The sequence below is a fragment of the Sipha flava genome, unplaced genomic scaffold (assembly GCF_003268045.1).
Source record: "Sipha flava isolate LNK unplaced genomic scaffold, YSA_version1 248_pilon_pilon, whole genome shotgun sequence".
Taxonomy (NCBI): domain Eukaryota; kingdom Metazoa; phylum Arthropoda; class Insecta; order Hemiptera; family Aphididae; genus Sipha; species Sipha flava.
This window is the reverse complement of record NW_020272897.1, coordinates 418,231-442,589: the sequence shown is the minus strand read 5'-3', so window position 1 is coordinate 442,589 and position 24,359 is coordinate 418,231. Positions and strand designations below refer to the sequence as shown.

Here is a 24,359-nt window from a genome sequence, read left to right as displayed (position 1 = left end):
TGCCTGATGGGCGTTACAAATTTTATGGATTGCAACTATAATCAGGGCATATGATAAATATAAATCTTCCAAAAATAAAATTAATTTATTTCATTTGATAACTTGCCATAGATACCAAGTCAAAAACCTATGACTATTAATAATTGTAAATGATTAACTTTTTTAAACCAATTTTTTAGCAAATGTTGATGAATATTTTTTAATTATAATTTTTATTATCATTCTGATCAGTTACTGATTACTTTTTGTGTTATTTTCTATGATTAAAATATCTTGTTTCAATGAACAATGTTTCATATATTTCAATATCATTTGCAATAAAATAAAATAATTAATTAAAATAATAACACGATAATCAACATTTTTATTTTATTTTTTTTAAATTATTATTATCACCATGTATAAACTATTAGTACCTACAAGAATCAAATGGTCTGTATGTATTGACAAGCATTTATAAACGGATGTTACGGCAACGTTACATTTGAAGACTTGCGGAATCATGTGTATATATTTATTTACAAAATTGACGGAATCGTTTATGTTTATAAATGGTTATGAAAATCTACATTATTCTGTAAATTTTTTTAAATCGTAATGTAGCGATTTGAACCATACCTACATACATTTAAATATCACGAATGAGTATTATTTTAAAGAAGCACAAAATATTCCAATCACGTTCATATAGATAGAAGATTATAAATCAAGACTATTAACAGTATTCAAATGCTGACGAAAAAATAACTATTGTTTTATTCTTAGTTATAATATTATATAATAACTATTAATTTTAACTTTTAAATACCTAAATAAAATATTAGACTAATCTCCGTACTATAACAATTGTAAAACACTTAAATATTATTATTATTTTATTTTACATAAAATGCATCAACATTAATTTTATTTTAATTTTAATTTTTTTTTTTTTTTTTGTATGGAAGGCTGGAAGAATTAAGTAGATAAAATGAACAACGGTACAAATGTACATAGTTATTGCCAGTAGTACTATGGATCTTGTTGCAACTACCCTGCCTGTCTGCTTGCCTGCATGTCTACTAACCTATACTACTATACATATATATATATATATATATACACACCAACCTTCTATTATTGTGTGTACATAATATTACTGCTGTAAACGTCATGAAACACACACATAATAGAATACACTCGATTGTAGGGGCGGTTTTGCTGAATAATTTGCATCCGGTAATAACGGTAACAATCAGCCGCATGACGTGACGTAAAGGATACCGTAATACTTGCGACGTGTGTTATACAGACTAACCCTATTGGGTTAGTACATATACAATACGTGCGCATAAAGATTTATCGTAGAAAATATTATCCTATTCAGCGGGTTGATAATTGAAAATCAAGTAATCCGAGAGAACGGGACAATATCATTATTAGTACAATTAATATTATAATTATTATTATTAATGCTTTTATATCCTGCGGATACCTGCTAAATAAATTTTATTTTTAATATTATTTTTTTCTAACAGGGGTGGCCACTTGCTACTAGTTCCCTCTCTAGACCAACCTATGTATGAGTATTTTAACACAATAATTGTGTTTTTGGCTTTCTTTTTTCAAGGACCACCCACCTCCATTTTTTCATCAATCGCGTAATTCAATTATAACCTCTTAGTACCGCTACTGTTACTAACTATTTTAGTAAAATGTTAAACAAATAACTCAAATATTTGTTGCATATTTTTGATGATCAATAATATTGGCACTAAAACCTATTATGCCAGTACTTGATTTTGGCAAGTACCTCGATAACTAGTCACCTGGCCTCCAATTTGGTACGGCCTTACAGTTTTCGTTTGTTTGTAATTTTTTGAAGACCAATTTTATTTTTTTTATATATTTATAAAATTTACAAAAATAAAAATGATAAAAATCGCCATCACTCATAATATTTTTATAATAAATATTATCTTTGAGATCGATATATTAAGCACGGACCGTAGTCAATGGCATTAGATAATTATTTATTCAATTATATCATATTACACCTGTATAATGATGCTTTGAATGTAATATGGAATTCAATTTTACAAAGCATTACTAAGGTTATCAAGGACTTACAATCATCTACAGTTAATGCATCAGCTATAGTTTCTCTTTATTAATTTTTTATTAATTACTTCATTAATTGATTATATTCAATGTGTCCAGGAAGATTTTGTATTATATGAAGAAGAAGCATCCTCTTTAGATATTACTCGTATTTCAGATTATTCATTGGAAACAAAAGTGAACGTACCTAAAAGTAATCATTTGGATGATACAAATAGTCAAAGTAAGTACCGAGTGTCTAATGACATTTTTTTTTAAGACATTTTATATTAAGACTGGCGGTATTTGAAATGTTGATACCGGTATTCGGTATTTTTTTTGTACCTGTATTTTCGATATTAGGTACCTTATAACTGGTATTTGAAGTAATTACCGTAGCACAGAATTATGTAAAATATAACTAGACTCCCTACTCCAAACATAAGCTTTGTTTGTAAGGAGAAGGTATCAATATTAATTTTAATGTATATTTAAATATGATATACATTACAAATGTTAAAAAAAAAATGTTAAATAATCAATAAATCTAGGAATCAAATTAAATATAAAATACTGTTATAATCATTATGAACTTAAATTTTTCTTATATAAATATGATTAAATACATATTATATACAAATTATTAATCATAAAACTAAAAGTACTTATCCTATACACCAGCACAAATGCACAATATAAATTTAAAATGTAACAAATAGTTAAAATATATCAATAGTGAATAGAAAATAGATACACATTTAAATTACAATCCTTATTTCAGTACACTAGCACACTGATATTTGACCAACGAAAAATAATTAACCAATAGATACCGATAAGCTATTACTACAAAAATAAAATAAAGCCATTCAACAGCAGTACTAAAATAATTATTTTTATTAGGTTTGTTAAAAATACCGATTGTAGACGTGACAAATGCCTTACAATAATAGAGGGCTGTCTTGTTCGCCTTAATTATAAAAACAATGAGTAGTAGAAAAATAATAAAAATACATAAATATGAATTTGTAGTGGATTGACTAATAATAATAAAAAATATATTAGATTGCCGGGTAGGCACAACAACTATAAATAAATAAATGTAAATAAATAATATAATTAAATTAAAAGGTGTGGCCCACACGGCTCACACTAAATAAATTAAATAAATCAATATGTGAATTAGTAAATCAAACGAAATGTGTGGCCCAATACGGCACACACTAAATAAAATGACAATTTATAATAAATAATGAACTGGCCCTACAATGGCACAGCTAATAAATGAAATAATAATAACAATATGTGGCCCACCCTGGTACACAATAAATAAAATAAATAAATATATAATTATAATAATGTTTGGCCCACACGGCACATAATCAATATAAAATCAAGGAATCTTTGAGTCCGTCGACCTTTACTAAAAATAAAACATTTAACAAAAAAATGGTCGACCAATACTCACGTACAACGGTGACACACGAGGTGTGCCGGGGACAGTAATTAATACAACTAATATAATAAATGGTAAAAATTGACCCCGCCCACACACAATCGTATGCCGACAGTTGTTGATGAAGAGCTCACAAATCCCGTCACAGCACAATATGAAACGACGATGAAAAACCACGCTATTCACAAAAACCGCTGGAAAGTGACCAATCTAAAACAATGTAAACTTAAAAATACTAGTAACTATAAGTAACTGAACGCCACTTACCAGACGGCAGACAAAATACAAAAACAAGAAGAAACGTGGTTTTAAACAAGATGGCTGTAAACGAGAACGATAACGAAAACACTTATTTGATGTGTACACATTGACGAACACGAACAGAGAGAGACCTATACTTTTGAAAACACTTAAAAATAATAATTTACATATTACGATAACGGTGCGAATACAAAACTGTTAAGTCACGCATGGGGTATACCTCCAAGCCAAACAACTGCAGCTGTGCAGACTTACTTCTAGGGGGGGGGCTCAAATATTTTCTTTAATTCAGGCTCAAAATTTACAAATAAAATTTTCGGTAATATTTATATCAGGTGAATTCTTAATATTTGTGATTTTTTTTTTTTTTAATCTTATGCCGGATCCACTTAGAATGGTCTTTTGTGTAGTTCTTTTTTAACACCTATCTGTGTTTTGAAAGTTTCGTTTGTGTTTTATCTAATTTTTCACTAAGTATGGACTGGGTCTTCAATCAAAATAATATATATTATTTATCGTTATGGGACATATAAACGTTATAAGCAATTGAGCGTTTAACACTATAAATAATTTAAACGTTATTCAATCTAAACGTTTAAACGTTATACAAATTTAAACATTTAAAAAATTTTCCGTTTACCGTTATTGACAATTAAAACGTTATGAAAAATTTAACGTTTTGCGTTATTTAAATTAGTGTAAAATTTAAAACGTTTTCAAATGTAGTAATACTATAAGATAAATCATAATTTTTGTTTTTTGATAAAATACCCATTACTTATATAAAAATTGTTTTAGTCTAAAAATTCTCGGGGAGAGCGATTGCCCCCATCTACCCCCCACCACAAATACACCACTGGCTATGCATCACACTAAATTAACATAAACAGATAACATACTATAAACTATACACATGGCTCAAACACCGATAGCCTGTATTTTCGGTAATTACCGAATGTAAGGTATACTGAATTTTACAAATGTCGAAAATACCGAATACTGGTAATTACCGATATACCGAAAATTCCACCACCCCTACTTTATATCATATATGCAGAGACGTATTTAGGAATTTGGCGATCTAGGTAAGGAAAAAAAAACACTCTTTTCTCAACCTAAATTTCTTTAGCAATAGGTGTATTTTAAAAAAAACAAATGATGTTGTAACTAATGCATTCTTCGCTACACGCCAACACTCATAATCTGAAAGATATACATATGTAATAAACTCTGTTCACAATAAGAATAGTAGACGGTGCTAGTATTGCCAAGAGCCAAAAGGCCTTCATCCGTATATATTTTATCAAATTACCGTACATACACATTTTATCAAATTACCGTACAAGATCGTAAGTTAATAAATTTCATCGTGATAAATTCGTAGTTAAGTGATAAAATTCACGTAATATTTATTATCAGTTTGAGTTTAACATCAAAATCAAAATATTATGTCAGTTCGTACTCCGTGTTATATTCTAATACTTACTCTATATCACGGCCGCGATTCAAAATATATCTAAGGTGTATATTTATTTGTGATTAAGGCTATAATAATCTATACTTACTATGCAGATACACTATTAGTCTATTCAGTCTATTGATACTAGTACCTATAGCTATGCTCCTAACACTCTGTTGCTCGATGTGATAGGAAATATTGCAAGTAAATGGGGTGGTGACATGTGTGATTAGAATAGATCAAAAAGTAAATAAAATATCAAAAATTAGTGTAATTACAACTTTTTAATAAGTATAAAGGAATATATCATAGTCAACAAAAAATAAACAATAAAATATTAAGATGTATAAATTCCAAATTCTACTACTATTAGTTATATTTAGTATTATAGGGTAAAGTGTTATTATTTACCGATAATTGATATTGTATAAACCTAAAACTTAAAGTGTAATACCTAAAAATAATTCAAGAATTCAGAATAATGTCATGTCGATAAATAGAATTACTGTGTTTTTGACAGGTCCGTCCGTGGACCATACGGTAAAATAACCTTACATATTTTCTTAGGCGGATATCGGGGGGAAGAGAGCTTAGCCCCCCCCCCCCAGAATGTAAACATCTAAATAAAAAAATTATGTGTTTCAATATTTGATATTTATAATTTTTATTGTATTTTGTTGAGATACGAGAATGGTCTGGAATATTCACGGCTTATCGTTGTTGGGAAAATCATGTTTGTACATAGGTATATATTGATAATCGCGAATATTCTTGAACTTGTTTGCGATACCTGTAAAGTTATAAATACGCAAGCTGCGGACCGCCACAGCATTAGACCCCTTTAACACGACGCCACTATGGTGGCGCGGCCAAAAGAAACACAGAACTAGATTATGGTATTCACACGTGGTGGCGCGGCCAAATTGGTGGCGCCACCAGTCGCGAAGGTCGCGACCAAAATAACTAGACGCGCGATCACATAAAGTGACGCCACCGAAACATTTATACGGTTTCTTATGAAAAACGCGCGTTCTTTTCAATTGATCGGCCACCAGTTGCGCGACCAAACATATCTGCACAGGCCCGTAGCCACGGGGGGGGGGGGGGGGGGGGGGCGTTGCCCCCCCTATACCCAGTCATTGCCTCCCCTAAAAATATTAGAAAGATGTTTAGGTAGTTACGTATTTTATTGCTTATAACATTTTCATCGGTAATAGAATAGATCAAAAAAGTTTTTTTAGCCGTATAGTAGTATTTATTTCGGAAATTCCGGGCCATGACGACGATACTGACGTGTCACGACGACTGTTGGCAAATTGATTGCTAACGTTATCGTAATCGTAGCTCAATACTTTCCTATCAATTGACATTTTATTATAGAACACCTAAATATTCTTTCATTTTATCGCCGACTGCAGCAGTACACGTGTGCCAAGAAATTATATAACTGTTTTAAGGTAAGTTAATAAAATGTTATATTATGATTAAATTTGAGGCAAATTGAATGAGCAAAATTTTTTATTTATAAATATAATAAAATTAAAATATATATAATTAATATAATGTAATAGGTAATTAAACAAAACAAATATTATTTTTAGTCTTGGATTTTTTCAAAAATGAATACGTAATATGGATTCATGGGTAATCAAAACAACCAAAAACTCGTCTGAAAATATTACCGAAAATAATAAAACGTCCGAAAGCACTTCATATATTAATAAAACATCAGAGAACACTTCAATAATTAATAAACAAATAATCAACCGATTTTTCAAACACATAAAAAAAATCAAATAATTCTTCCGTCGTATCCTAATGTAGGTGGTAGATCTTTTAGAAGTCAATGGTTCAAATTATTTGATTGGCTTGAATATTGTCCAGAAAAAAATGTTGCATTTTGTTATCCATGCAGAATTGTTGGTAATAATGAGACTAAAGAAATTGCATTTTCTGTGACAGGATATTCCAACTGGAAAAAAGCTTTAGAAAATAATAAGGGGTTTTATAAACATCAATCTTCTTCGTCGCACCGTATTTGTATAACAAAATTGGTAGATAAACAAAAACGTGTTGAAACGACTACAGAAATTTCAACATTGTTGAATGAAAACGTTCTCGAAAAACATAGATATTATGTAAAATCAATTTTTGAAATAATCATATTTTTAGTCGTGAATGAATTACCATTTCGTGGGGATTTTGATTTAGAAATGCAGGAATATAAAGGTTTATTTCAATCACTTTTTCGGTACACTCTTAAAAAAGACACTAAACTTGCAGAATGCGCTAAATTAATTCCTCAAAATGCTACTTATTTATCCCCTGTCATTCAAAATGAAACTATCAATATTATGCATAACGCTGTGCAAAATAGTGTTATAGAAGATTTAAAAAAATGCAGATGTCCCATGGTATACTATAATGGATGATGGTACTAAAGACAATAATAATCGGGAAAATATTCCCATAGCCATACGATACGTAAAAAATGGAAAACCAATTGAATCTTTATTATCAATTAAAAATGCAACAAATTTAAATGCAGCTTATTTTGTGCAAATGACACTTGATCTTTTAAAGTCATTAAATATTAATACTGATTATATGCTCAGCCAATGTTACGATGGCGCTAGCGTGATGAGTGGTTCTAAAGGTGGTGTTCAGGCTTTAATGCAAAAAAAGCTTAATCGAGCTATTCCCTATGTACATTGTTATAATCATCAATTGCATTTGGTTATTGTCAAAGCAGTGTCGGAAGTGACCGAAATTGGTCACTTTTTTAATCAGTGTAGGCTCATCCATAAAGTATTTAACACATTTAAAATAAACTCATTATACGAAGGCAATAATACAGTTAGATTGTTAGAACAACGTTGGTCTAGCCATTTAAAAATATGTGAAATTATATATAATAATTATGATAATATGATAAATTGTCTAAAAAAAGTGCATGGAAATTCATTTGATGGCAATGAGTAGCTCAATGTGCAGGACTCTCATTAACAATGAAAAAGAAAACATTTAGATTCGCTTGTGTCTTATGTTAAAATGTTTAAGATACATCAAACCAGCCGATAAAATTTTGCAATCAAGAGAAACTGGTTTAACCCTAGCAATTCCAATTATTCATAGCGTGATTAATAGTTTAAAACAATCAAGAAATGAAGAAGTGTTCAATGCAATTTTAAAAGACTGTGAACATTTATTACCTGAAACCGAAACTGAATCTCCAAAACGCAAGAGAAAGACTACGATAAAATTGAATGAATATATTTTAAGTGAATCATCTGGTACTTATACAAATTATGTCAACGACGATATTAATATTTCATTATTATCTACATTTTATGAAGTTATTGATATAATTATATCTGAGATGGAAACTCGCTTTGAAAAAAATGATGAACTTATTAAAGCTGTTTCTAACATATACGAATTGAATTACGATGATTTTAAAATATTTAATGATCTTAAAATTAATATTCCTTCAAAAGAAGAAATAATTTGTGTGAAAAATTATTTAAAAGAAAATAATATATCAATAAAAACATCTTATTAGAGCTTTATCAACAACGTAAAGCATTTAAAGCTACATATGAAATGATAGCAGCGGTTGAAGTATTTGGATGTAGCTCGGCAGTTTGTGAATCGACATTTTCCTGCTTAAACAGAGTTGACGATCCTCAAAGGCAATCAATGTCACATAACCGGCTTTCCAACTTAACTTTATTGGCGTTTGAGTCCAAACGGACAGAAAACTTAAACATGGACCTATTATTAACGAACTTCAACAAGCAGAAGAATAGAAAATTGAAGCTGTATTAATTAATATTAAAATGTTCAAAATTTAACCCTGTAACATTAGTGAATATGATGAATATTATAATTATCTATGTAAACTTTAATATAAACTCTAATATAAGTTTTATTTTTATTATTTAGTATTATTCGTTTTGTAACTTTAAAACAAAATTTGTTTCATTGTTAATTTATTTTGTAATTCATTGTGTTAATTTAATTAGATATCAATGTAAATAAATTAAAAATTGCATTAATATTTAATACATTTATATATAATGCCCCCCCAAAAATTTGCTTTGCCCCTCCTGAAAATTTGGTCTGGCTACGGGCCTGTATCTGCACCATGTTTAACAAAATGGACAACATAATTTAATAATCATAATCAAGACGTCTATTGTTAATTTTTTTTTAAGTATTATGGTATATGTAGATAAGTACCTAGTACTATTATAATAAGTTAAATTACCTAAATTGTCTTATATTTTTTGGTAGTACAAAAATGTTTTTTTAGTAGTATTTTTAAAGTATTTATTGACCAATATATATCTTATCTTAAAGTTACGATCAATTTTTCTTCAGGTGAAATACAGTCTCTCATATTGGTATGTTGGCCGGTTAAATCATTTTTAAGAATGCCGAAAAGTTCATCAAATGAACTGATCGATATTCTTAAATAATTAAAAATATTGTCTTCATATTTTCTTAAATCATAGTAAAATAAATTGAATAAGCCTTTTGCTGAGCGATCAGCAATTAATGAATGTACCCAAAACTTCCTGTTTTTTTTTCTTTGTACGTCTACTACGGCTGTACAAATGAACAACACATGTTAACTCTTCAACTTCCACTTTGGAACTAAATATTGGTTTAATTAGTTTGTTTGAATGTTGTTCATTGTAAAATAAAATAATAAAATAATGTGTCCGGTGGCGTGTTTGGTGGCTATACTTTTTTGGTGGCGCCACCATAGTAGCGTCGTGTGAAAAGGGCCTTAGTTTCTATTACGTTTTTGGAGTATATACGGTGATCACCTATATTTTTATTTTTTTGTTTGTAATACCTACGTGTGGTTTTCCGTAAGTGACGTGCTAAACAAATAAACAATATAATTTTATATTATTTGTGTAAATTGTATATTTATCTGAATTAATCAGTTAATTTTAAATTATAAATTGTAATTAATTTAATAATGGCTAAAAGAATGTTTGATGTCTTTAATATTAATAAACAAAAATTAGTTGTTACTAATTCCTCGTCAACAACAACACTAGAATCTGAAAATGAAGATTTAAATATTGGTTTAGACCCGTGTTGGGAAAGTTCCTTTTTAAATTAATCTCATTCCGTTCCTAATATATGAACTCGTTCCAGATCTTCGTTCCTTATTCAAAGAAGGAACTCATTCCAAATGCAGTTCCTCTACAATAGGAACTCGTTCCAACTATCGTTCCATTTATTTTTTTAACTTACCTAATCTAGCGGTTTTAGAATATTACCTTTTTATTTAAGATGTTAGGTCAATAAATTAATTACAACTTAAAAAAATGAAACTAAACAGGAACTGAGTACTAAACAATTGAATTAATATATAAAAAAAATAAAAATGTATAATAATTAATAATATAGATTATAGGTAGATTTAATTTGTCTTTATTTTATTTGATTTTCCTGTAGGTACTTAAAACTTTTAAGTATAAATAGTATAACATAATAACTTATAAAATAAACAATATTAAATATTTAAGAATAATACATCTATAAATCTAGTATCTAACATAATAATATATGTATCTGAACATTAAAGTATAATTAGTATAAACAATATAAAATATTAACATGTTATGAATACAAATAGATTTTACACTTTGTTTTGTTTTACTAGCACTAACTTTTCAAAGAGTGAGTCACTCAATTTGTGCCTTTTTTGAGTCATCACATTAGAACCTGTTGGGAACAGTCGCTCGACAGGAGCACTAGACGGAAAGGTGTGTTAAATTTTAAAAATGCTGTTAGTACTGTTGGATATAATAACAACACAGATAACTTTTTTTATTGGTTTTTTAAATATGACTCTAACTCTACAATACTAAAACTTGTAACTGAATTTTTATTTACTTGTAAACAGAAAAAATTGTCTTTAAATGTATCTGTACCTACTGTACATGATGGAGATTCAGTTTTACTGGCTTCAGAATTAGGAGTATAATCCAAATTTTCAGAGTAAGATCTTAACCAGGACTTAGCCATAAAATGTTTGGCACCATCAAGCCATACTAATTTAAAGCGTGGTAACAAACATGATGCTAATACTAGTTCTTTCTTTTTCAACAGTTAGTTACTGTTAGTCATGAATGTTGATTGAGGGATCACTATACACAACATTTTTCAAACGTCCTCACAAAAAAAATCTAACGGTGTAAGGTCATGTGACTTTGAAGGCCATTCCACTAGTGTGTTGCAATACATTTTTCACCAAATCTAACTTTTAAAATTCTTGTACAATTCGGGAATTATGAGCAGGTGCCCCCGTCTTGTTGATAATACATGTTTCTACGTGTATCTAAGGGTAAATCATCTAAAAAAAGTGGCAAATCCTCACGCAAAATTAAAAAATAAATGTCAACAAAATAATTACTTGAAAAAATCCATTAATCCGAAAATGATATTAAAAATAGGGGTTGCCATTAAAAAAAAGTGAAGTTGTGTTGCGCATGCGCAAAATACGTAAGTAAAAAAAATTATAAGTTATCGAAATTAAAGATCCAATAATCTAATTTAATGTCCCGAAAACAGAATTGAAAAATATATAAAAGGTAATGAGTGGTAAAGTGTACCCTGTTTCCGAGGATACACGGAATATATACCTAATATATACCTAACATATTTGATTGTATATTTCGTAATTTTTTAGTTCATAATTGCATACAATATAATTTTAAATACATAAACATCCGAGCCCTAATAGGCAATTAGTAATTAATAATCATTAATCAATAAACTTTTAACTAATAAAATAATAACAATAATAATTAAACAACACTTACTTTATTCACTTAATATACCGGGCTGGTCATTGGTGTTCGTAAAATACTGCATCAACGAATAATAACGCTAAAATAACACAATATCTACTACACGACTGTACGGTCTACATACTACATAAAAATAATATTACGTAATAATCATTCGGAAATCACCAAATCTATTTATATCTTTAACCGATAATATTATTATGACGAATATATCTAACCGGTGTTAATCAATCATACGATAATAAATTAATACGATAAAAATCATAAATATATACGTAATAACATTTATAGTCATTTTTATAGTCTATCAATTCATTTCTATATCCTACATTCCTAGTATTCTTACAATCCAGTACATAAATATTAGCATTGTCACTGCGGTGTGCAGGGTTAGGTGTCCATGTTATTATTCATTAATCGTGTAAATAAACTAGAAATACCTTCTTAGTTGTTAACGCGTAGAAACAAAAAAAAAACTAAATTAAAATTAAAAGTATGTTTTTTAAAATTTCAAGAGGAACTGTGATTTTCGTTCACGTTCCTCAATATAAAGTATTAATTTATATTCTTTTTCCTTTATTTTTAAAGGAAGCAGTCCAAGCTTCGTTCCTACAAAAAGAACTCGTTCCAGGAATCCATTCCTTTTAGAACGAGTTCCTTCCCAACACTGATTTTACCTTGTTTTTTTCAAAATATTATTGTTCGGTTTAGTAAAATTCAAAAACTAAACATGAACACATTGAAATATATTCAATCAATTTGTAACACATTTAATAACTAAAAAATTTTACAATTTTTTATGATTTTAATAATGAGACAATTAAAAAAACTATTTAACAGTCAAGAATCCACTTACAAAACAATTATGTACTAACATTTTCAAATTTTCTCAATCACCAAATTTACATTCGTGATCTGGTTTCATATAAACAAAACCATTGTAAAAGTCTTCACCTGACATAGTTTTATGACCAGGAATTCTGAGTTTTTCAATACACACATATCCTCCTTTACCACCACATTTAACAAACAATTTGTGTTTTCGCTTATCATATACTAATTTCCCAGGTTTCAACTCGGTTTCTACATTTGGTGCCTGATATTTGCATACTTTTAATAACTTTACAGGTATCCTATGCCAATTTGTTGTTAATGGCATTAAATCACATAATGCTCGATACTTGTTGTATATTAAATTGGAATCTGATATATCCCAATTAATAAGAGATAAATTTTTCTTAACTTTGGGTGCTAAAAAATTAAAAAGATAAATCAACACAAATACAATAATAAAAACATAATTATAATATCTGGTTTGAAAATTCTATGGAAAACTGGTAAGAGGATGCTGCACCTGCATGTAATTGTTTCTATCTAACACACATACAACATACTAAATTTGCATTCAGAAGTTCAAATTTAATGATGTTAGCTTTAATATTAGAATAAAATTTTCTATAATCAAACGTTAAGGGAAAAACAGTTTCTGTGTTTTGTTGGTTTGTTTTTTCAATATTTTAATTTATAAGCAAATTATGAGTGTAAAAAAAACTCATAACTCAAATAAAACATTAGTAAAAACAGAACAACTAAACAAAGATAATGTATTATTATAGGTCAGTTTATTCTAATACTAAAGATATTATCATAAAATTTGAACTACTGAACGCAAATTTACTATGTTGTACATATGTCAGACGGAGACAAAACAGATGTAGCATCCTCTTAAGTTGTATACTCGTATCTACATAATTTAAAATCAATTTATAGCAGTTATAAATTACAATAAGAAACGTTGTAATATTTTACCATAAGTAATCCCATTTTCAGGTTGTGGTACAGCATGTTTTAAAGTTTTTGTTAATTCTTTAAAACAATCAACCAACAGATGACCACCCATAACGGCTAATTTTTTTTTTAGTTCATTTGCTGTTTCATCTTTGCCAACTGTACAGCTATGCTGTTTAACAATTTCACCAATATCAAATCTAAAACATAGTAGTCTTATTTTTAAATGTATTTATTTATTTACATAACTTATTGTATTATAATAATAAGAATTACAGTAAATAATAATAAATAAATAAAATAATTATTTAAGAAAAATTATTAAGTATGTCAGTTTTTACTCTCAAAATGTGTTTATAAAATTTAAAAAAAAATTAAATGAATCATTTTGAGACTCTACAATTTAAGTAAATATATATAAAATAAGTATTTATGGACAACATTTGTTTTAATACATGTGTTGCGATATCAAACATGAAACTTTTTATCCACCCAAAAATAAAACCATTGTTGATATTTGCTGCTTTTCTTTAAATACATTAAGCATTAGAACCAATATAAAACATTTTAACAAATAATTAATGAAAAACTTACTGGATATCGAATACACAATTACACTTGAAAGAACATTATAAAATAACAAATACATGTTCCAAATACAGTAAAAAAAAAAAATGGATTCAAAATAATTTTTTTTGGATGGATACAATATTTGCCCCCTATAAAATACCACTCTGATTAAATGAACAACTCAAAAATAGTTTATTAAGTATCTTTTTTATTTAGAGCATACTATTAAAATTGAAAAAATTTTAAAAAATTATTGATAAATATTTTTTTAATAAATATTTAATGATAAATAAAGTAAGTATACCCTATGTATTTAATATATCTACAAAAAAAGGTTACTATTTATTCTGCAGAATGATTTTTATTACAATTTCTAATAAATTAAACCTAGCTAAATATGATGTAAATAACCACATTATTTATAATTTCAAACATGGGTATTATTTTGAAAATATTGAATTTACCTACGAGGTTGAATTTTCATGATTGTAACCCCAGATGTTAAATCACCATTAAGTATAGAGTAAACAATAGGTGCAGCTCCTCGCCACCTTGGTAAAAGACTAGCATGTAAATTAATCATTCCTCTGAAACAGAATTAAAAACAAATATTTATAAAATATAAATAATATGACTATTTTGAGCAGTGTAGTAAATAATATTACATTATAAATATATATTAATGTAATAATTAAATCATAGAATATTGAATTTCAATTTTACTGTAATAATAATTTATATTTTATTGTTAACTTTATAAAACCAATATCAATCATATAAAAATTAAGGTATTTACAATGCTAATAATTATACGTATTACTATTTAATATTAAGTATTAAAAGCAGTAACTGACTAACCCACAATTTATAACATTTCAGTTAATGACATAATTAACAACTACACACCATAAAATTTAATTCATAAATGGTCAAAGCTACATTCAATAAATATTCACTATATAGCAGCATCTAACTCATTTGTGCATTTTAATTTAAAAATAATATGAAGAGTAAGAATGAAATTTGTTTAGCATAAATCTCAATATGATTAATTAGGGGTTAGTATATAACAGCACTTAATGCCTCATATATAATGTGGTATAAACTAATTCCTTTTGATGTATACCACAAAATATGCAGAATGAAATTAATATAAAATTTAATATAATACAAAAATGTCATATAGTGATTACCATAAAAGACATTAAACTACTAGGAAAAAGTTACACACTTAATAGGCTTAAGAGTGATATTGCAATCTTACAGTGGAAAACACTTAATAATCTCTTCTGGTATTAATCTTCCAAATGAAACAACTACTCCAATATCATAATTCCCATCTAAAAGTGTTTTAGAAACAGGCCAATCATATATATCTAATTTCTCTTCAACTGCACAACTTTTGACATCCATACCATTGCCCTTAGACGTTGTGACAACATCCAGTTTTGAGATTAAAGTTTGTGTTCTCCTATATAAATGTACCATGACAAATTAAATAAATATCATTTTTTGGGAAAAATATAATTACATTTTGGATGTTAGCATTTGAAGACTTTTGACAGAAAAATCGTCATTACCAAAGAACATAATACGCCAAGGAGGACCTTTAGAACCACATTTATTTTTCAATGAAACAGCTGAATGTGCAAAAGATGTTTTCTTCAACGTAACATGTAGACTTTTTTGAAAATTAAAACCAATGAACTTTAAAAAATAGTTCATTTTATATTAATACTACTAATTTAACTTTAATTTAATATTTTAAAACTATGGCAAACATTCAATAAAACAGTTGAATCCATACTGAAATTTTAATTATAAATATTTTAAAAAAAAAAGAGTTCGATTCTTCAACAATTCAACGACTGTTGATAAAATAAGAATCATATCATATAATTGTTCAATCAAATCCATAGATAACACGCAATGATAAGATAGCAGTTTAACCAGATTTTCGATTACATTCTAAAATCAATGAGTTGGGGGCAGTTGTTCGAAAAATGATAAGGACTGGAATCGAAAGACAGCGGCATAAAATGTGTTGCCAATATAAAATTTCTAAAAATTATATTATAAAATTATTTTTTTACTTAAGAAGTTATACTGTTGCATTTGAATGATAATTATTTTTTTTTTTGATAATAATTATATTCAATTTAAACTATACTACGGTTCACATTTTATGACCAACCAATCCTTGTGTATTTAACATAAACATATAAAGACACAGATATATAATATTATAGTGTATATTTTAGTGCCTAATTTAATACTTGGAATTTCCTATTTAAAGATGAAATTAATATCAATTAATTTATTTAAATTTAAATAATGTTAAGGATTTTTTTTTACATGAGTTTTAGTACTTATTTATATGCTAATTTTTATATATTGTGTTCATTAGTTACATATAAAATAAACAGGTATCAATTATATGAAATAATTTATAATAATATATTTAAATAATACATTTTTAAATACTTATTTTTCAGTACACACTTAAAATTAAAACGTAAAATTGTATACTATTGACATACTAGCACATGGAAAATTAAAAAATGTATGAAAAAACATATATATTTTAAGAAAAATTTACATACAATTAAATATTAAGCTAGATATTTATAAACATACATGGTATATTACATAGATTTATAACATGGATATTAAGAAGAATTGCGAGTACAGAAAAGAATTACCCTTCTCTAACTACATTGGTTACTAAAATAATACAAGTCAAAATTTTAACCAGAGAACATATCCATGATTTAATGTTATACATAATTATATGTTACCATAGTTTAAAATGTAGTCCATTTTTGTAGAAAATAAATATAAATAAAAGAAAAAGTAAAAGTAATTAAAGTAAAATAAAATAAATAAAAAGTAAAAGTAATCAACATTTTTGTTGAAAACAGTATAATCTATTAGTATTTTTCCCGCTCTGAAAATCGGGGAACATTGTATAACTTTTATCAATATAAATTATATAATTGGAATAGGTAATTTTCGATTTAGTCAGTTGGTACTGCTTTTTCAAATTTCGGACCTTATCGTTTCTTAGGTCATTATCATTTTTCGGACAATTGCCAAACACTCAAAATCAATGACCATGTATGACAATATTTTATCATAGCGGTATAATGGTGGGAAATTCAACTCTTAGGTTGGCCATACACGATGCATCTTGCCATCAGAGGTAAACTGTGCAGTTAAAAAGTACAGGTTTACTTGTACAGGCAATGCACACACACACGTTGGGATAAATTATCAGGTTTAAACTTTGAACCATCAGTTAACCTCATCTGCCACCATGACATGCACGCAAAACTGAACTGTCAAAATTAAACTGAAATATCTGAAACCGGTACAGTTGTCAGTTAAACCATACACACGTTCCAGTATGTAAAACTGTACAGGTAGAAAATATAAATTTTCAATTCTTTCTGGAAAACTGAACAGTTTTCAAAACCTATACAGTTGCACAAAAATAAGCTCGTATACACACTCTGGTTTGCCTGCGCAGGTAAACTGTACAGTTTTCCAAAGCGCTTATAGTGTCCCCTCCATGTTTCTCCGATAATTTTAATGAACCACTCAAGTGGTTGTCAAAAATAATCATACGAAACAAAACGATTGAAAATATGACTATGCAATTTAGTCCATGTCATTTTATGTTAAATATTGTTCTACAAACAAAATTAACTCTTAGGTATTAAGTATATATTACATAATATATTGTAATATATACTTAAATATTATTTTTTTTTAATTTTTTTATATTATATTAAAATATACTTACAATCTGTTATTTAAAACAATAAGTAAGTAATTTATAAGTTTATATATTTTTATAAAATATGAATAGTTTGTAGAAAAAATTGTTTACTAACAACCTCACAGAATATAGGTACATGTTTTTCTTAACACTTTTTCATTATATAACTACATCACGCTTTATCAAAAGAGTTTGAAAAATAATTGACAATACCTATGAACCAACCTTCGCTAAAAAACTTTTATTATCCTACGATATCGGAGACAACAGTCAATCTTGACGGATTGACAGCAATATTGGTCACCAGTAAAATCCGAGAATTGAAATACTCGTAAAATCGGTCATCGTTGGAAAACGAATTTTGTTACGAATCAGACGTTTCACAAAGCAATCAAAGGAATTGAAACCGATTGTGAGAGTGACGATAATTGTAGGTAGTATATACAACGAATCATCAGGTACAGTGGTGCCCACAAATTTTCCATGAACCAGTACAATTATAATTTTAGGCTCACCATATTTTTTTTGGTTTACATCCATACGACTATATTCGTTTGATTAAAATAATGTTTTTTCCTAATGCATGTTTACTTAAAATAAATTTAAAAATACTGTAAATTCCTGTACAACCTTTTTTTGATAGGAGTTTGAATTTAAAATTTTACAAAAAAAAAAAAATCTTCATCAGTTGGTATTGCTCATATCAGTTTTTAAAATACAATAACTTATTAATTATTAAAGATTTAAAAAATAATACTACAACAAACATAATAATTTTAATCAGTTATTTAATTTAAGGCATTGAATACGAGTATGTGATGACTTGTTTTACAAAATATATCCATTATTTCATCATAATTTATTTCTCTATAGTAGTTACATAATAAATTAACATATTAGCATATAAATCTTGGGGCAGCTTCCTGAGTCCTTAAATTAAGTCCTTGAAATTAGTCAGTAGTTTGGCCACAGAATAGTTTAAATTTAAACTATTCTGTGGTTCGGCTTCGATAGTCAGATTCAGTAACAGGTACTCAGTCGTTGGTTTAATTCAATGGTTTTCAACCTTTTTCGAATCGCGATCCCAATTTTTTTTTTTTTTTTAATGCGACCTCTACGAATAATTCATAATAGAATATAAACATTTTTTTGATTACGAACGCTTAAATAAATAAAACTAAAAATAAATGTAAAAAATAAATAAATAATATTTAAATGTTGTTAACATGTTCTTGTTTTAATGAGACACTTGTGCTTGAATTTTTGAAATAATAGTTTCCATATTAGGTTTTTTTATTAGAAACTAGTCTTAAATCTAGTTTTTTATCCAAACTTATTAATAAATATTATATTATAATTAATTAATTATTAATATTATATTCGTGACTAAAATTATTGAAATACACATACTCAGTACGAGGGTAAAAATAACAAGATATTTAAATACTAATCTAATTAAGATTAATGAACACAATCGCTTATACAGCGTATAACATACACACTGTGATATTCGATATGTAATTGTGCATTATACTTTATAAATAAGAATTTATTACAGCTAAAAGGTTGAAAGAAAGTAGAAAGGTTATGATTAAATGGCGGATGTTCATGTTTTAGCATATTTTTTTCCTTTAATAATAAAAGTTACGGAGTAGGATAGAAATTTATTTTGTGACCTATAGAATATGTAAGTAAAATTTTTATGTTAAATATATTTGCATATTTCGATCCATTTTCTTTTCATAGAATATTTATATTTTATTAGTGCATAGTTATGCACAGTGGCACACACAGGATTTTTTTTTCGGGGGAAGAGGAGGGGGGGGGGTCAAGGTAAAAATATAACACATTTTACAATTAACAAAATTATGCAAATCGTTAATATATTTTGACTTAAATAATAGCATTGATAATAGAATAGACCATTCTATAATCAATGATACTAGGTATTCAATACTAGCTCTTCATATTTCAAACTTGTAAAATTTGTAAATTTTAACCTAGACACCGGAAAAAAATTTCGGGGGAGGTACAACCCCTTATCCCCTTCCCACTGCGTGCGCCAATGGTTATGCATATTCAATATCTATAGAATTATTGTTTATTTGAATTGCTATTTTTTTTAATTATATCTTTATCGATAAAGATAAAATAGACATTAGTCTATTAATACATATTATACAACTAGTATATAATATCGTAGGTATATAAAATGAAGTACCGCAGCTTGTATAATGTATCTTATCGGTTTTGTCGCAGGTTGTATAATGTTCAATTTTTCTTGTTACAATTTACATATCAACTTTTGAAAAAAAGTTAATTATGCCACAGTTTACCATCTCCCACGTATACCAGGAAATGATTCAAAAAAATATTATATAAGAAATAATTAACATATATTGTGAGTCATGTTATTACCATATAGTAGTCGAAGTTTTACACGAATAATTAGTAGTGGACAAGTTAGTTGTATAGTAAATGATACAGTACTGTTGTATATATAGGAAATTAAAAATATATTCGAAATTAAAACAAGTTCATTCTAATTACAAAATAACAAATAGCATTTTTCAACTTATGTATTTTCTCAAAATCTACTCTGTTGAGAACACAGCTTTAGATAACAGAGATACTATTTAAATTCGTGACTTGTAAGTCCACATATCTTCGTGAAAGAAGAAGTAGCATAAAAGAATTATTAAAACAGAATGAAATCTGTGGAACTGATAAGGAAATGCACAGGCGCTTAAGGCCGCTCGAAAATATGATCCGCTATATTGAAAAAGTTCATCAGTGTAAACATAGGTGAATCTAGAGGCTCGGAGGGCTTGGCCCTCCAGAATTATTTGTTGCATATTTCTTTCAGATAAATTATTCTGATTATATTAAACCCTCCCCGAATGACAATAATACTAAAACATAGTATATATTATTATATAATTATTATATTACTATTATAGTATTTTAAATCTCTACTCCAAAAATAATAGACATTTGAAATAATAATCAGAAAAAAATAAAAATTAATTAATGTCTTTACTACATTTTGGTGGTTTTTTTTTTTTTTAAATTTATGAATGTCATTAACATTAATTCGATGAACGATAGCGTGTGGGAGCAAAACCTCCGTGAAAATATAAGTATAAGTCTAAGTATTTTAAAATGTATAGTAGGGCTTCAACCCCCCCCCCCCAATATATTTGATTACCTTACGCCTATGGATACTAAAATTTATTATAATATACATATAACAATATTTAAAAAAATAAAAACACTGTTATACAATATTTATAAATTGCATTATACATTATATCATATCACTATTCTTTAATGAAAAGTATTTTACTTTTAGACATTGGTCAAAAAAATCATATTTTAAATAGTACCAACTTTTAACTTATTCATTTAAATAATTCATAAATAAAAAGCTCTTCTAAAAAATCAAAATTAATGTTATTGAAAATAAATATGTCAACTATAAATAGCTGCAGTTATTCTGTAATATTTAGAACATAATATAATTTAACTAGTTAAAATCACTGGAGCAACTAAGTTAATTATTTATTTTTTTTATATTTTTTACAACAGTTAAATATGTATAATGACTACATATTTTTTGATAGAAAAAAATTAATTTAAAAAGAAATTGTTTATTTTTGTCTGACTACAGTTTATACAAAAACAAATATTTAAAGAGTATATATATATACAGTCAACTCGCGGTATAACGAAGTTCGATATAACGAAAATCTCGATATAACGTATAAAACTGTCGGACCCTTGAAAACCTTGTGCTATAACGAAAAATCAAATGTATTTTGGTCTCCTCGATATAACGAAGATTTTTGGCTAAAGTTCACGCAATGTAACGAATTTTTACAATTTTGGAGATTGATACAGCACATTTTACGAGTTTGTTTCGGCCATTCTTATGCGATAAGATAATGTTCATGTATCGTTTATATGATACACGTCTGTTAAATGTAAATTGTATTAAATATAAATAAAAATTTGTTGCTCTCGACAAAGTTTTTGTTGTCTGTGAAGTTCTCAATGACGATGAGATTTTGAATAAAGCTGATGACGAAGAGCCCCCCGTAAGCTCGAATGAAGCAAAATTAGGTCTCCGTGCCGTCTTAAGTTTTTTACAAAGACATGATATTGACGACAGTGTATTTTATAATATTCTAAATTTGAACAACACTATTAATCGCGTAAGCGCAAATGGATACACACAAAAAAAAAATCCTATTTTTTAAAAAATAAATATGTATGTATGTAATAAACAAAAAATGTATGAATGTATCTAATGAAATATTTAATAATAATCTCATATTGTATGTAGGTATGTAATTATAAAAATCTAATAAAATTTAAATTTTATTTTAAATATCGTTTAAATAAATTTTGTTGATTTATGCTTTTGATATAATGAACTTCGATTCAACGAACTTTTTGCTCGGTCCCTTGAAATTCGTTGTTATATCGCGAGTTGACTGTATGTATATATATATATATATATATATTCTTTTTCATAAGGTATATTATCAACAATACTACAAAATTACATTATTTATCATTCTAAGTTTATAAGTGTAACAAAAATTACATCCAAATGATAACAGTAATATAAACAAAATACATTATTTACGAAAGAGATTAATTCGAAAAAGTACATAATGTAAATATTATTCTATGAACAAGTTGTTGAATTCTTTTAAAATAATGAAAAAAAGTAAATAAATTACATGACTATTATAATATCCCCTTAAATATCCACTCCATACTTAACACAAAATCCACTACCGCCATCAAATTAATAATTTCCTTTATATTGGATGCTGGCTTCATTATTTAATATGTACACTAATGTTTAATGTATAATGTTGTTTTATTTATAATCTCTATAAATGTCGAGCTATCATAGTTGTATACTAAAAGCTAATAAAATAAAAAAAAAAAAAAAAAAATACATGACTATTAGTTATATGATAATTAGTTTTAAAAATAAAATAAATGGTAATTACATATATACAAATATTAATAATAATATTAATTAGAACAAATATCAGATAAAAGACTAATTTAACTGTTTTTGGTGATGAGCAAATTAATACAATCCTGATAAAGGTAGGTATATGATTTTCTAAGTAATTTTTCATTATATAACCACATACATATGTAAATGTGTTCTTCTTATGTAAATCTAAATTCTTATAATCATGGTGTGTTGAAAAAAATCTTTATAAACAGGGTATCTCAATAATATCTCAATAATATAATTTATTCTTCTTTTTGAGAAACCTGTCGAGCCCTTTTAAGATGGCGGACTAAAATTTGAAAGGACAAAAGTTTCCATTCTACTTTAATCTATTGTGATCTTTTCGCTTAGTAAGAGCGGATTATTGTATCATTGATAAAGACCTCCAGGATATTACACCCGAAAAGAAAAAAATATGTGTCAATGCATTTTTAATTATGATAATATTATGATTATTTATGACAACTTTTTAGTGTAGGAATATAAAATAATATAAGAAAATCGTTCGTCGATTTTTTTAGAACTATTTTAAATCATTATATTTTCTTCGCTTCAGTAATTTAGTGTGCGTACACTTCTATTTTGATTTTTTAGAGCTACAAGTCCTCTGCCCTAGTAATCGCCCCCCTAATAAATTTCCAAGTTCACCCATGCTCACAATTTATCTGATCAGACTCTAAAAGCGGTCGGAGCGCAGCTAAAAATTGTAGAACTATAAAAGCTAAACAAAACAAATAGAAGTGTAAGCACACTAAATTATACATAAAGTATGCATTTCTATACTTTAACATATTACTTTATTTTTAAATAAAATGTAATTTATTTCCGATGTCCATAAGTCATACCGTTTTAAATGTAATATATAATACCTATACATAATTTTATAATTTGTAGTTATTATATATATCATAATAAATGCTATACTAGACAATTAATTATGTTTATATAATTATTATACTAACAATATTATCAAAATTTAACTCTAATATTATAACCTTACAAGATGTCTATCATAATTGAAGTCTTCTACCTCTTTCTGTTAAATCTGCATCAAACTGATCAATAATAGTATTAAAATTAATTTTAAA

The 24,359-nt window shown here is 27.1% G+C and overlaps 2 protein-coding genes across 3 annotated transcripts; one reads left to right on the top strand and one right to left on the bottom strand.

Annotated features, from left to right (window-relative positions):
- The first annotated feature begins 6,442 nt into the window (after positions 1 to 6,442).
- LOC112684295 (zinc finger protein 862-like) lies at positions 6,443 to 8,570 on the top strand. The gene is made up of 2 exons (XM_025555727.1): positions 6,443 to 6,712; positions 6,857 to 8,570. Exon 2 carries the CDS (start codon positions 7,680 to 7,682, stop codon positions 8,235 to 8,237), a length of 558 nt encoding a protein of 185 aa, XP_025411512.1. The 5' UTR covers positions 6,443 to 6,712; positions 6,857 to 7,679; the 3' UTR covers positions 8,238 to 8,570.
- Positions 8,571 to 12,889: 4,319 nt separating this feature from the next.
- On the bottom strand, positions 12,890 to 16,308 carry LOC112684292 (methionyl-tRNA formyltransferase, mitochondrial). Of its 2 annotated transcripts, none has more exons than XM_025555725.1 (5): positions 15,981 to 16,308; positions 15,714 to 15,920; positions 14,914 to 15,036; positions 13,901 to 14,079; positions 12,890 to 13,342 (listed from the first exon to the last, which is right to left on the bottom strand). In XM_025555725.1, exons 1-5 carry the CDS (start codon positions 16,172 to 16,174, stop codon positions 12,981 to 12,983), a joined length of 1,065 nt encoding a protein of 354 aa, XP_025411510.1. In that variant the 5' UTR covers positions 16,175 to 16,308; the 3' UTR covers positions 12,890 to 12,980. The 2 variants fall into 2 exon arrangements, with proteins under 2 accessions (XP_025411510.1, XP_025411511.1); XM_025555726.1 differs by having other exon boundaries at positions 16,030 to 16,118.
- Between the last annotated feature and the right edge of the window lie 8,051 nt (positions 16,309 to 24,359).

Bases quoted from the DNA above. Each gene is read 5' to 3' on its own strand.
- LOC112684295 (XM_025555727.1), top strand. From the start codon at position 7,680: ATGGATGATGGTACTAAAGACAATAATAATCGGGAAAATATTCCCATA.
- LOC112684292 (XM_025555725.1), bottom strand. From the start codon at position 16,174: ATGAACTATTTTTTAAAGTTCATTGGTTTTAATTTTCAAAAAAGTCTA. The intron at 15,921-15,980 runs GTAATTATATTT...ACATTTATATAG, and splicing joins CAAATGCTAACATCCAAAAT to GAGAACACAAACTTTAATCT. The intron at 15,037-15,713 runs GTAAGATTGCAA...ATTCTGTTTCAG, and splicing joins ATTATTAAGTGTTTTCCACT to AGGAATGATTAATTTACATG.